The following is a 15,620-nucleotide window of genomic DNA, read 5'->3' as shown; positions in this document are numbered from 1 at the left end:
CCAAACAAAAGTTGGTTTTAAATCAAACAGTAGTTGTCAGTCAATACACTGGTGAAAGGATTTGTATTAATGAGTAACATGTAGTGTTTAAACAGTTATTGTCATAAATAAGAGGCAAAAACGCAAATCCATCACTTTAACATGTTTAACATGTAGTGTTTAAACAGTTATTGTCAAAAATAAGAAGCAAAAACGCAAATCCATCACTTAATTATGCTGAGAATGGCGGTTCCTAATATAGTAAAATAAAAAAAATATGTTTATGACTCAGGTATTTGGATCAGGTATGAATAAAATGTATCCTGTGACAGACAAGTAGACTAAAGACTAATTATCACTAAAAACAAAAATTCTTTACCAGTTTATGTACTATCATCTGTAATATTTCTATGCTGAAATAAACGTTTTCTGCTACTTATCCCCTACCTATTGAGACCTATTCCATCCACCAAAACGAGATAGCTAACCTACCATACCTAATACAAACTCCAGTCATCAAACGTATCGTTTTTACATGGTGACATCATCATAATGGCCGTTGTTTTCGTGGTCAAAGGAGACCAAATTTGCGATACAATTTTGGGAATTACTGCTTAAACACTACATTTTATTAAAAATCCTTTCACCAGTATGTTAACTGACAACTACTCCTTGATTTAAGTCCACCTTGTTTTTGGACTTGCCCTCACTGTGGTACATGACAAAGTGGCACTAAAACGAGAAGGATCGTGTTAGTACCACCACAGTTAGGCTGGTAGGTTAAATTCAATTTGAGGGAGCGCTCGAAATTTACAAAGGGGCACAGGGTTAGCGTTAACGAACACTCAAATGGAAAGCTATTAATCTTCCGAATTACAACAGCTTTTACAGTCACTCTAAATGAGAAAAAGCCCAAGAAAAAGAAAATCAAAAAAGTAACCTTCAAAAAAAAATGTTTGAACTGCAATTGTAGCGTTATCGTACCAATGCCTCTATATACATATACACATACTTGTATATAGAAGAATTGATCATCGGTCAAAATTCAGAAAGCTGTTTCGTAATACACATCAAAAAATGCGGTAGTGTATAGTACACGATTGCAAAATATTAAGGCAATGACGCTGTATTGTTACCACAAGGATTGTTAAAATAATGTACGAGCCGCCATATCGTTCAGATCAAAAAAATGTCTTTGTTTTAACTTTTTGTGAAACTTTTTCAAAAACTTCAAAACGAAGTTGATTTGTTAAATCTTCTATATAATGCCATAATAACCAAAACGCTCCTGACCAATTGATACTCGGTGTAGGCCTACGTATGGTGGAAGAGCATGGGAAAGCAAAGAAAAACCAGCCTCTCGCACTGTCGTAGAGCCGCCAAATTTTGGTGAACATACAAACACAACAGTAATGATGGAAAAGAAGCTTTCTACCTATAGTAAGTACAGCTTTTGTGTTTTAAGCTATTTGTAAACTAGTCACTCGTAATAATGTTTATTTCAATTTGATAAACTGTTTTGCAACTACCATTTCATTGGCCAAATCCGTGGCGATAAAACGAAAAAGCAATAAATTTAAAAGTGGTTTCAACTTTTCTACGTAAGTAATACAGCTTTTTGTCCATTTTTCCTGTGTAGTATATTGCAAGCGCCAACTTGGTAACGTACAATAATATGCAAGATTAAGGAGGGGAGACATGGGATAAGTTATTATACGGAGGCAGGTTGTTACATTCGCAATAACAATAATTTTCCATTTAGCTCTTGGTTTTGATAAAACTAAAAGTTTTCAAAATTTTGAAAAAATTGTGTTAAGTTTGTGCTTAATCGACTTTCCACGTAAAGAAATACAGTAGATGAACTTAGGTTTTATCTTCACATCAGTCTTAGGTGTGTATAGGATTGCGTTGAGAGGGGACAAAAACTTTTTTAAAATTTTTGGTCTAAAAATTCCCGTTTGCCCATCTCGCTTAAAATGCGTGAAATGCAAAATTTATTTTTTACGCCACATAAACCGGTTTAAAACAACTTCAAATAAAACGTATTCTCATATTTATATAGCTATTGACAATAGCTGTCAATTTAAGTTGAACACTTTTGAAACGCCGTATACAACGATCTTAACGAAACGACGTATACTACAGTAGCACATAAGGAAATGTAACAAACGAAATAGAATGAAAACCTATAAAAACAATGTCCCAATGATATTGGGTTTGTGAGGAGCCAATGGCCCAATAGTTCCTTAAAATACGCCGGAATTTTATATTGTGATTTTGATAAAACAATTCAAAACAAATATTTTTGATGTTTTGCCAAAGTTTAATAAAAAGGATGCAAAGATATGGTAGACTACACGACGCTTAATAGGCATTGATTCAGTTGACATAATCGGTAACATGTTTATATTCATGCTAAATTTGGCTTGCTGTTTAAGGTATGTAACTTCGAGCTACACGCAATTAAAAAGCATGTAGGCTATACTGATTAATTAATTCTATTAGTGTTTGTGCGTTAGATATGTAAGGCCATATAGGCCTGTCTACAGCGTTGTTTATCAATTAGTACTTTTCTTACAAAAATCCCATAGCTCTGAACCTAGCACTTCGAAGCCAAACAGTACAGGTAGCGATTACCAGGTAGCGATTACTTCCCGGATATATTTTTATTGCTATTATTTCCGCAAATCTACATGCCTTCCCAAAACCGCGCCACTACACCCATTACCGCCTACTGCTGCGGTTGTTTGCCAGTTGCTATCGAATGTGCATTCGTTTTTATGCCCTTGACTTACCTTAGCGAAGCCTAAAAGACCTAAAGCCTAAAGCCTAAAAGACAAAGTTGTAACTCGTAACCACGTCTTCAAATTCGAGTCTAAAATCAAGTCCAATACATTTAACTCCTAAGATTCAAGCCAAGTCGATCCCTTTGGAAGAAGTGGCTCGATTCAAGTCGAGTCATTTGGTGAACGAGATTTAAATCGAGTCGAATTGATTAATTAGAATCACAATCAAAGTCAATCCAAGTTAAACAAAACTAAACTATTTACTATTGCTATTCATAAGAAATTTTTTCAGTTTTAAGAAATTTGCGTTACTTACGATAGCTGCGCTTTACGGATTTGTCATTTGAAATTACATTTTAGACTAACTTGGGGAGAGTTGAAATAGATTTATTGTACCAAATAGTTGCAAGAATTTCAACAAATGCAGCACACTTCATATTTTATTAACTACTAACATGTTTCGGACCTAACACTGGTCCTTCCTCAGTGTATAATAAATAAATAAACAATATATAAATGTCAGAGTGAAACAAGTAAAACGTGTCATCCACAGGAATCTTGAGAAGGTTGTACCACAGGTAGCGAGCGCAAAGCGATAATAGACACTGAGGCCCAAACACACAAGTGATAAATAAGGTGGGACGCCGACCAAGAAGGTAAGAAGGAAACGTGGAACATAGGGCGGTAACAAACACACAAATTAACCAAGAAAAGATTTTCAGTAAAAATGAAGACCTATTTTTGGGGTCATCAGACAATTGAATTCCTTCATAAAATCCTCCAATAATTGTGAAAATAACATATAGGTCTATAAGCGCAACTTTCCTATCCATTGCGTTGGAACAGTTGATTTGTAATCATTGCCTGAGGTATATATGGTATATAGTAGAGCTTTTGCTATTTGTCACATCAGCTTGTTGTTTTCCTGTTTACCTGTAATATTGGTTCAAAAAAGGCGTTTTATGTGTTTGGCGCTTGGTGTTACTTCGTAGCCTATACTGAATTATTCACCTTCCAGACATTTTTTTTAGATTAAAATAAAGGCAAGATTTCAATATAAAATAATAATTTTACATTTTAAGGTAAAAAAGTGGTTGCTATATAATTATATCATTGTAGAGCTAACCTGACCATCAACAGCCGTTGAACTATCGGACTCAAGTCAAATCAATTTGAAAAGCGACTTAAGTCATTACGATTAGTCAACGACTTATATATCTACGTTCTCCAGCAAATTATAAAAAATTATTTTCAAAAAGGTTTCAGTGAAAAATTCTTTACAAGGCAATTATGTAAATGAATCATAAATCGTAGGCTTATCGTACGCCCGTTTATGTGATTATGCTCATAGCTTGAAAGGGATTTTACTATCAAAAAATATCAAGATACTTTAGGACCTATTTTGCAAATTGTGATTGTTTAAGTTGATTCCTAAATCCTGTTTTTAAACATTACCATAGCTTATGATTCTTGATATTGTAGGCTACTATAATATACAAACTACTGTAGGCCTATTTTGTCTGGATTGCGCTTGCACTATAAATTGTAATGGAGGGTGAAAATTGATTAAATAATAACAACTCAAAACAAGTATAAAGAATGGGAGAAAGTAAGTGACATGAAATAACATGGAAAAGGTGTATCTAGAATAAATATTCTAACATGCCCACAACTAAATGGTGCTCGATTCTTGCTGGAAAAAGATTTGTCCGTTGCAGAAAGAAGTTTAGCATTATATATATATATACTGTATACAGTATATACTGTAAGTAACCAATTTGTTTATAGGCCTTTAATAGTTGTTGTTGCAGCCCCCTTCACAAAACGTTTGGCCATATCCTCTCGTGCACCAAACTCGTTATAATAGACTTGGTGATATGTTTTAGCATATATTTATTGATTTTATGATTTTTTTATGCTTAATTGGAAGGCTGATTTCAACTTGGGTTTTTATATAACAAACAAAAACTTTATTTTATTTATTACAAACAAATCTACAAATTATAACTTACAATTAAAATTAATGTTTTAACTACGGTCATATAGGTTACTCCATAAAAGAAGCTGATTATGACGCAGTGACATAGAAGCATTGATCATCGGTCAAAAGTCAGAAAGCTGTTTCGTAATACACATCAAAAAATGCGGTAGTGTATAGTACACGATTGCAAAAGTTGCTCAAAAGCAATTGTTGCAAATATTAAGGCAATGACGCTATATTGCTATCACAAGGATTGTTAAAATAATGTACGAGCCGCCATATCGTTCAGATCAAGAAAATGTTTTTGTTTTAACTTTTTGTGAAACTTTTTCAAAAACTTCAAAACGAAGTTGATTTGTTAAATCTTCTATATATAATGCCATAATAACCAAAACGCTCCTGACCAATTGATATTCGGTGTACGTACGGTGGAAGAGCAAAGAAAAACTAACCTCTCACACTGTCGTAGAGCCGCCAAATTTTGGTGAATATACAAACACAACAGTAATGATGGAAAAGAGGCTTTCTACCTATAGTAAGTACAGCTTTTGTGTTTTAAGCTATTTGTAAACTAGTCACTCGTAATAATGTTTATTTCAATTTGATAAACTGTTTTGCAGCTTTTTATCCATTTTTCCTGTGTAGTATATTGCAAACGCCAACTTGGTAACGTACAGTAATATGCAAGATTAAGAAGGGGAGACATGGGATAAGTTAATATACGAGGGCAGGTTGTTACATTCGCAATAACAATAATTTTCCATTTAGCTCTTGGTTTTGATAAAACTAAAAGTTTTCGAAATTTTGAAAAAATTGTGTTAAGTTTGTGCTTAATCGACTTTCCTAAAAGAAATACAGTTGATGAACTTAGGTTTTATCTTCACATCAGTCTTAGGTGTGTTTAGGATTGCGTTGAGAGGGGACAAAAACTTTTTTAAAATTTTTGGTCTAAAAATTCCCGTTTGCCCATCTCGCTTAAAATGCGTGAAATGCAAAATTTATTTTTTACGCCACATAAACCGGTTTAAAACAACTTCAAATAAAACGTATTCTCATATTTATATAGCTATTTACAATAGCTGTCAATTTAAGTTGAACACTTTTGAAACGCCGTATACAACGATCTTAACGAAGTGACGTATACTACAGTAGCACACAAGGAAATATAATAAACGAAATAGAATGAAGACGTAAAAAAACAATGGCCCAATGATATTGGGTTTGTGAGGAGCCAATGGCCCAGCAGTTTCTTAAAAAAGCCGGAATTTTGTATTGTGATTTTGATAAGATTGAGCACGGCTCCACTGTGCCCCTGCCTGGCCGCAGTGTTCTGGAAACTTCTCCAACAGGCACCTTTGAAAGGAAATCACTTCTTCCTTGTTTCTATAAAAGGAAAGCCCAGCGGCTTTTTTGGCGGAAAATCATGCCTACAGCGCTTAGAAATTCTTGACATCGTTATAATCGCAGGTCTTGACGTTCAATCCGAGCTCATTAATTTAGGTCTTTAACTGTACAAAAAATTTTTATCTTTTAAATTGTCTCAGTCTCATTAAAAGCAAACGTTTCAAACGAGCTTCATCTATACTGACAGGCTGTCGCTTTTATGAGAAAAAAAATCTTACGTTAGAAGCTACAGTAGCCCACATCCTCACAGTTTCTTGTCAACTTTTAACTTGGGAGGTTACGCAACCTTTTTTATTATTTTTTTTATCCCCGCAGTGTTATTGAAGAACAGCCGTATAAATCGGAAAAAACTTTCAAAAATTCAATAAAAAGCCTAATGTAATTACTCAACAAATATAAAGAAGACTAATATAAGGAGTAAGTTATGACAACGCATTTAAGAAAAAGAGAAAACAACTTCAAGTTTTATAGCCCGCACTACGTCACATCGGTTGTTTGTCATCCGCAACAAAGCTTTTTCTCTATTCACCAATGCGTCCTTGATTCACAAAAACAAGACAAAATCGAATTTTGAGTAGGGTCCAACAGCGACATCTACACTAGCTTAAGTTTAGTATAGGATTGACAGTATACGATTGTGACTGTTTAGCCTTGAACAACTAATTTTGAAATTATCATTATGGGACATTCTGGACTCTTTTTCATCGATCGACCTTTATAAGGCACTTTGCAAATGAAAACATCAGACCAGAGGGTTCTGTGATCGTCAGCGGGAAAGAAGTCATAAACTTCTTTGTATCTGTTCCGAAAACGACTAACAGACATGGTATAACATCAGCAAGAACTGAGCCTTTTCTTGGCTCCGGGAAACGGCCATCTACCTCCTTGGAAGGCTGCGTGTTATCCTTGGTACTCAATTTCATCGCAGATCGGCCAAAAACTAACGGTTAAAAGTTTTATTAAACGAATTGAAACTAGCTAAGCATAAACATAATCATAATGTGAATCAATTTACCAAATGTAAGAAACGCAAGAGTATACAAAGTAAAGTAATCAAGCGAAAGAATGTAAATTAGGCAAAACAAACAAAAATTAAAAATTAAATGTTCAAATGCGTGGCGATTGCCGCCACAGTTTCAATGATTGGATTTCAAACAAATCTTGTCTGAATAGTTAAAATTGCTAGGTTGGACATGCTCAAAAGAGGCGTTTGGGGGCTGTCGAAATCAATACATGGCAGGCACAATGTTGTTCAGGATGTTCAGCATGATGCCAATGAATAGGGTAGCGGTACATTTAAACTGTGTAGTGGATAGACTCAAAATCAATTCACCTATGAAGTGAAGAGAAAAGTGTTAGCCTAAATAAAAAACTTTCTTATATAGTATTTCTACATATACAGACACACCGATTTCTTTTCTTCGATTTGGTAATATGTGTTACCCTAGACTCCTAGAGCAATAACGGACACACATATGACATTTTGCTTGTATTAGCCTATATCCTATTTAAAGTGACGTTTATAATGAAGAGGCTGCTTCAAACAAAGCAGGGCTTCTTGAACCGGCGGTCGCGACCTTTTTACGGGTAAATTGAAGATTTCAACTATATAGTAGGCTATTAACAACAAACAGTAAATTACTTCTGCGCAGCTAATAACCACATTCTGTTGTAACAAAATACTTGGTTATGGTCTGCTTTAATGGTAATAACCGCTGTAATAACCCATGGGTTATTGTAATTATCCTCAGTGGACTACACAAGGAATCACTAAGTCACATATTCAGCTGTTAAACCTCTCATAAAACTCGTTTAAAACTGAGCTGCCAGAGAAGTTGATAAAAAAGCGCAGGAACATCGTGGAACGAGAATATGAATTTTTCCCAAGTTTGCTAATACAACATATATAATCCTATATAAATACTAGTATAATGTTTCCTAACCTAATTCTAATAAGGTGTTGCATTGGTGGAAAACTTGCGTTTTTTTGTTTGGAAAAATTTGACTTTCTACCTCATACTTAAAGGTTTCCAATATCGCATTAAGTCTAATTGTTTTCAGCTATCTGTTGTAGCCTAGCCTATAATTTTCTCACCATACAAGTTCATCTCAAGTTGACGGCCAATGTTTCCTCAACACAATGGCTAGTAAGTAAACAAAGCTCTGCTAGAAAGGGTAGGTGTGGTTGGATCTTGTCTCATAAAACCTTTAATGCACGTAAATAGCTGGATCTAACAATGTAATCATTACGATCTGAGTAATAACTTTAATGGCGCAACGGTTGTTATAGGAACCAGCACAACAGCAGGCTTACAAACAGATCACACAACAGCGTCAACAATATTTTATAGTTTCGACGAGTAAGACCTTGAAACAGCATAAACCTGTGGGCTTTGTTAATGCCAGCAGGAATACCTGTACAAGCAAGCTTGTATATGCTTTAGTTTAGCACGTTATTTGATACAAGTTGCATTGTATAGGTTAAAGCAGAAACTTTTATAATAGCATGCTACAAACATTGCAGTTTTAGGGTGTAACACATATGGCAAGTGCATAATAGGACTTTATAGCCATGAAACATGTTCCCGTTGTTTGCTATAGGCTACTCTATAATTTCGGAAAGAGAGACAAAGAAACTTCATTTACTGAAGCTATAAAATGAATCAGAGAAAATAGGTTATTAGAAGCTATATTCCCTATATAAGAAATTACGTTTTCGAAAAGATCTCAAGTGTGTCTTATTGGCTTTCTCTGCAATCATGAGGTTACAGATTACACGCCTATAAATGTATTACAATTTTTATCTTCAGACTTCATACCATGTAAAGTTGAACTTTCAAAACTAAAAGGTTTCAGTAGTTCTTGCGAATAGGCTTCAAGTTTTACTGCGTAAAAGTCTAAAGGCAAAATTGTAACTCGTAACCAAGTCTTCAAATTCGAGTCTCAAATCAAGTCCAATACATTTAACTTCTAAGATTCAAGCCAAGTCGATCCCTTTGGAAGAAGTGACTCGATTCAAGTCGAGTCATTTGGTGAACGAGATTTAAATCGAGTCGAATTGATTAATTAGAATCACAATCAAAGTCAATCCAAGTTAAACAAAACTAAACTATTTACTATTGCTATTCACAAGAAAATTTTTCAGTTTTAAGAAATTTGCGTTACTTACGATAGCTGCGCTTTACGGATATGTCATTCTAAATTATATTTTAGACTAACTTGGGGAGAGTTGAAATAGATTTATTGTACCAAATAATTGCAAGAATTTCAACAAATGCAGCACACTTCATATTTTATTAACTACTAACATGTTCGGACCTAACACTGGTCCTTCCTCAGTGTATAAACTACTAAATACACGATGTGCAATATATAAATGTCAGAGTGAAACAAGTAAAACGTGTCATCTACGGGAATCTTGAGAAGGTTGTAACACAGGTAGCGAGCGCAAAGCGATAATAGACAATGTGGCCCAAACACACAAGTGATAAATAAGGTGGGACGCCGACCAAGAAGGTAAGAAGGAAACGTGGAACATAAAGCGGTAACAAAAACACAAATTAACCAAGAAAAGATTTTCAGTAAAAATGAAGACCTATTTTTGGGGTCATCAGACAATTGAATTCCTTCATAAAATCTGCCACTAATTGTGAAAATAACATATAGGTCTATAAACGCAATTTTCATATCCATTGCGTTGGAACAGCTGATTTGTAATCATTGCCTGAGGTATATACGTTATATAGTAAAGCTTTTGCTATTTGTCACATCAGCTTGTTGTTTTCCTGTTTACTTGTAAAATTGGTCCCAAAAAGGCATTTTTTATGTTTGGCGTTTGGTGTTACTTCGTAGCCTATACTGAATTATTCACCTTCCAGACAATTTTTTTAGATTAAAAAAAAGGCAAGATTTCAATATAAAATACTAATTTGACATTTTAAGGTAAAAAAGTGGTTGCTATATACTGTAATTATATCATTGCAGAACTAACCTATATCTAACCAAACTAACTAACCAAAGACTTATATATCTATGTCCTCCAGCAAATTATAAAAAATTATTTTCAAAAAGGTTTCAGTGAAAGATTCTTTACAAGGAAACGTAAATGAATCATAAATCGTAGGCCTATCGTACGCCCGTTTATGTGATTATACCCAAAGCTCGAAAGGGATGTTACTATCAAAAAATATCAAAATACTTTAGGACCCATTTTGCAAACTGTGATTGTTTTAGTTGATTCTTAAATCCTGTTTTTAAACATTGCCATAGCTTATGATTCTTGATATTGTAGGCTACTATAATATACAAACTACTGTAGGCCTATTTTGTCTGGATTGCACTTGCACTATAAATTGTAATAGAGGGTGAAAATTGATGAAATAATAACAACTCAAAACAAGTATAAAGAATGGGAGAAAGTAAGTGACATGAAATAACATGGAAAGGTGTATCTAGAGTAAATATTCTAACAACCCACAACTAAGTGGTGCTCGATCCTTGCTGGAAAAAGATTTGTCCCTTGCAGAAAGAAGTTTAGCATTGTATATATATATACTGTATACAGCATATAGACTGTATGCACTGTATATACTGTAAGTAACATATTTGTATATAGGCCTTTAATAGTTGTTGTTGCAGCCCCCTTCACAAAAAGTTTGGTCGTATCTTCTCGTGCACCAAACTCGTTATAATAGACTTGATGATATGTTTTAGCATATATTTATTGATTTTATGATTTTTTTATGCTTAATTGGAAGGCTGATTTCAACTTGGGTTTTTATATAACAAACAAAAACTTTATTTTATTTATTACAAACAAATATACAAATTATAACTTACAATTAAAAACAAACTTTTAACTACGGTCATAGGTTACTCCATAGAAGAAGCTGATTATGACCCAGTGACATATGAAGACAGCAGTGGAGGAAAAAACCTGATATTAAAATTACCACGTGGTCGCTTCGAAGGCGGTAAAAGGGGTTTGAAGGATTTTCGTAAACGAAGAGAAGTCGAACGATCGAAACAAATTGAATTCTTGGAAAAACATCTCGAGAATGAAAGAAAAACGGAAGACGAAAGTACACAACAACAATATAGCCTATGAAATCATATAACCCATATACGCTATATACCTATAGGTTAACTATTTCAAACCATTTTTAAATGTTGCTCAAACTTTAAAAAAAAAATTAAATTCAGGTATAATAGATTAATCTTATTTATGTACAATACAATACTGCGATAAATGGTATTTTTAACATCTTCTGATGATTACACATTTTTGACATCAAAAATTATAAAATTGAAACACATGAGCAAAGCTATACTGTATAGCGGTAAATACTATAACTGTATATATATAGCCTATATTCTTATATATTCTGTCACAGCAGTAGGTAAATACGATTCTCGCTCAGTAAAATCACCCCTTAAATCGAAAATGCAGGATACGTTGTCGAATACAACACCGAAGAAAACACTTTTGTCGACTCTAATGGAAGAACGGCAACATTGAAAATAGCTGGCGGAAAATTTGAAGGAAGAAAAGAAGAAGCGCGCGAATTTCAAGCGCGAATCGAAGCGGAAAGAAAAATTCAGCGTTAAATTCTGGAAAAACATCTGGAAGAAGAACGTATTGTTAAAAAAGAAAGTAATTTACATCATTTTTGTGACAGTTTACAGAGTTTGGCTGATATTTAACTGGGGACAAAAACTTTTTAAAAATTTTTGGTCTAAAAATTCCCGTTTGCCCATCTCGTAAAATGCGTGAAATGCAACATTTATTTTTTACGCCACATAAACCGATTTAAAACACCTTCAAATAAAACGTATTGTCATATTCATATAGATATTGACAATAGCTGTCAATTTAAGTTGAATACTTTTGAAACGCCGTATACAACGATCTTAACGAAACGACGTATACTACAGTAGCACACAAGGAAATGTAATAAACGAAATAGAATGAAAACGTAAAAAAACAATGGCCCAATGATATTGGGTTTGTGAGGAGCCAATGGCCCAATAGTTCCTTAAAAACAGCCGGAATTTTGTACTGTGATTTTGATAAGAATGGAAACGGCTCCACTGTGCCCCTGCCTGGCCGCAGTGTTCTGGAAACTTCTCCAACAGGCACGTTTGAAAGGAAATCACTTCTTCCTTGTTTCTATAACAGGAAAGCCAAGTGGCTTTTTCGGCGGCAAATTACGCCTACAGCACTTGGAAATTCTTGACATCTTTATCGTCGCAGGTGTTGACGTCCAATCCGAGCTTGCTAATTTAGGTCTTTAACTATACAAGAAATCTTTTTTCTTTTAAATTATCTCAGTCTCATTAAAAGCAAACGTTACAAGAGAGCTTAATCTATACTGACAGGCTGTCGCTTTTATGAGAAAAAATCTTACGTTAGAAGCTACAGTAGCCCACATCCTCACAGTTTCTTGTTAACTTTTAACTTGGGAGGTTACACAACCTTTTTTATTAATTTTTTATCCGCGCGTGACCAACCGCAGTGTTATTGAAGAACAGCCGTATAAATCGGAAAAAACTTTCAAAAATTCAATAAAAAGCGTAAGGTAATTACTCAACAAATATAAAGAAGACTAATATAAGGAGTAAGTTATGACAACGCATTTTAGAAAAAGAGAGAATAACTTGAAGTTTTATAGCCCCCACTATACGTCACCGGTTGTTTGTCATCTGCAGCAAAGTTTTTTCTCTATGCACCAATGCGTCCTTGGTTCACAAACACAAGACAAAATGGAATTTTGAGTAGGGTCCAACAGCGACATCTACACTGGTGTACCGACACTTAATCACGCGACACTTAATCACGCGACGCTTAATCACGCGACACATAATCACTATGACATTTAATCACGCGACACATAATCACTAGGACATTTAATCACGCGACTTGGATACTTAATCACGCGACATTTAATCACGCGACACATAATCACTTGGATGTCGGAAAAGCGTGAGGAAAATTCAGTAATTCAAGCTCGTGTGCATCTCTCTGTGGGAATGGCGATGTGGATTGCTTTTAAGGTTGGCCTAAAGCCAAAGGCTATTAGTCTTTCTTTTAGAACTCCCCGACAATTGTCTTTGACTCCGTTTCGCCGGCTTTCTCTATAATGTTTCTTTAAATCAACACCAGCTTCATAAAGTCTAATTGTTATATTGTCCGAAGTAAGTTGTATCACAATAGAAACATTTTCATCATCTTTTCACATTTAAACAAAACTATAACTCCAATTCAGTAATGAACAGTCCAGAAGGTAAAACTGATATTATGTGTAGAGACAAGAAGGGGAGATTTTAACCAAACCTTAGTTTTTATACAAACACATTAGCCAATCAGGAAATAGCATGTCATTTTGCATTGCTACGTATAACCTATGTAATATCTAACATTATTCTATTGTCACCGAAGCTCTTGACCAAAGTACCATCAAAACGGTACACCGTAAAATACAATGTTACTTGAAACTTGAAATTGTAAATGTGTGATTAAATGTCGCGTGATTAAATGTCCTAGTGATTATGTGTCGCGTGATTAAATGTCATAGTGATTATGTGTCGCGTGATTAAGTGTCGCGTGATTAAATGTCCTAGTGATTATGTGTCGGTGATTAAGCGTCGCGTGATTAAGTGTCGCGTGGTTAAGTGTCACCAAACCATCTACACTAGCTTAAGTTTAGTAAAGGATTGACAGCAGACGATTGTGACTGTTTAGCCTTCAACAACTAATTCTGAAATTACCATTATGGAACATTCTGGACTGTTTTTCATCGATCGACCTTTATAAGGTACTTTGCAAACGAAAATGTCCGACTAGACCAGGGGTTCCCAACCTTTTTATGTTCTCGTACCACTTAGCCACCACGGATTGTCAACACGTACCACTATTTTCAAAACAACTAATTTGATCCAATATTCGCACAGCAGCATTGTATTAATAACAATGACAGCAGGGAGCAAGATCGACAAAAGTAGCTTACTGAGTGCAGAGAATTTAGTACGGAAAGAAATAAAAGTGTTGTTCGCATATTTTAGCAACTCAAAATTAAATTGTTATACTACTATACTGTATATCGCATGCAACGGAGAGCTGCTCGCGTACCACTAGTGGTACGCTTACCACCGGTTGGGAACCCCTGGACTAGACTCTAGAGGGTTTTGTGACCGTCAGCGGGTAACAAGTCGTAAAATTCTTTGTATCCGTTTGGAAAACGACTAACAGACATGGTATAACATCAGCAAGAACTGAGCCTTTTCTTGGCTCGGGGAAACGGCCATCTACCTCCTTAGATGGCTGCGTGTTCTCCTTGGTACTCAATTTCGTCGCAGATCGGCCAAAAATTATCGGCTAAAAGTTTTATTAAACGAATTGAAACTATAACTAAGCATAAACATAATCATAATGTGAATCAATTTACCAAACGTAAGAAACGCAAGAGTATACAAAGTAAAGTAATCAAGCGAAAGAATGTAAATTAGGCAAAACAAACAAAACTTTAAAGTTAAATGTTCAAATGCGTGGCGATTGCCGCCACAGTTTCAATTAGGGGATTCCAAACAAATTTTGTCTGAATAGTTAAAATTGCTGGGATCACGACATATGGCCGTGAACAAACTCACCGGCGACAACTGGTAGTGGACAACTGACCGGCAACAAATTGGCCGGCGATCAAATTAACCGTGACGTAAACTGGCCGGCGATGAAATTAACCGTCGATAAATTGGCCGGCGATCAAATTAACCGGCGACAAATTGGCCGTCAAAAGGTCAAAATTCTAATTCACTATCTAGTCGCTATCTAGTCACTATCCAGTATGTGTATTGCAGTCAAGGTTGTTGTTGTTACTCGTATTTCTCCTATTTCCGGAAATATTTCTGTTAATTTCAATAAATGTTTCAATGTGTATGGAAATAAAAAAAAATTTTGTTAAAAACAAAGGAAATAGTTACAAACAAATATTTACATATCATATACTACCATCAACTTAAACACAATAATTCAGCACTTGCACGGTCAATTTACCTCCCGGTCAATTTTCATTCCGGTAAGTCTGTTCCCGGTTAGTTTGTTCGCGGTCAATTTACATCACAGTCAGTTTGTTCGCGGTCAATTTACGTCACGTTCAGTTGTCCCCGGTGAGTTTGTTCGCGGTCATTTTCCCGCGGCCATATGTCGTGGAACCAAAATTGCTAGGTTGGACATGCTCAAAAGAGACGTTTCCAGGCTGTTGAAATCGATACATGGCAGGCACAATGTTGTTCAGGATGTTCAGCATGATGCCAATTAATATAGGGTAGCGGTATATCTAAACGGTTCCACGACATATGGCCGCGGGAAAGTGGCCGCGAACAAACTCACCGGGGTCAACTGAACGTGACCTAAATTGACCGCAGACAAACTGACTGTGACATAAACTGGCCGGCGATCAAATTAACCGTCGATA

The 15,620-nt window shown here is 35.2% G+C and overlaps 1 protein-coding gene across 1 annotated transcript; it reads left to right on the top strand.

The window, feature by feature from the left end:
* The first annotated feature begins 10,423 nt into the window (after positions 1–10,423).
* LOC143470283 (uncharacterized) lies at positions 10,424–12,695 on the top strand. The gene is made up of 3 exons (XM_076968314.1): positions 10,424–10,568; positions 11,022–11,231; positions 11,600–12,695. Exons 1-3 carry the CDS (start codon positions 10,559–10,561, stop codon positions 11,755–11,757), a joined length of 378 nt encoding a protein of 125 aa, XP_076824429.1. The 5' UTR covers positions 10,424–10,558; the 3' UTR covers positions 11,758–12,695.
* The last annotated feature ends 2,925 nt before the right edge of the window (positions 12,696–15,620 follow it).

Source organism: Clavelina lepadiformis, chromosome 9 (assembly GCF_947623445.1).
Source record: "Clavelina lepadiformis chromosome 9, kaClaLepa1.1, whole genome shotgun sequence".
NCBI classification, from domain to species: Eukaryota; Metazoa; Chordata; class Ascidiacea; order Aplousobranchia; family Clavelinidae; genus Clavelina; species Clavelina lepadiformis.
Note: the sequence above shows the minus strand (reverse complement) of the source record. Positions and strands in the feature narration are given on the sequence as shown.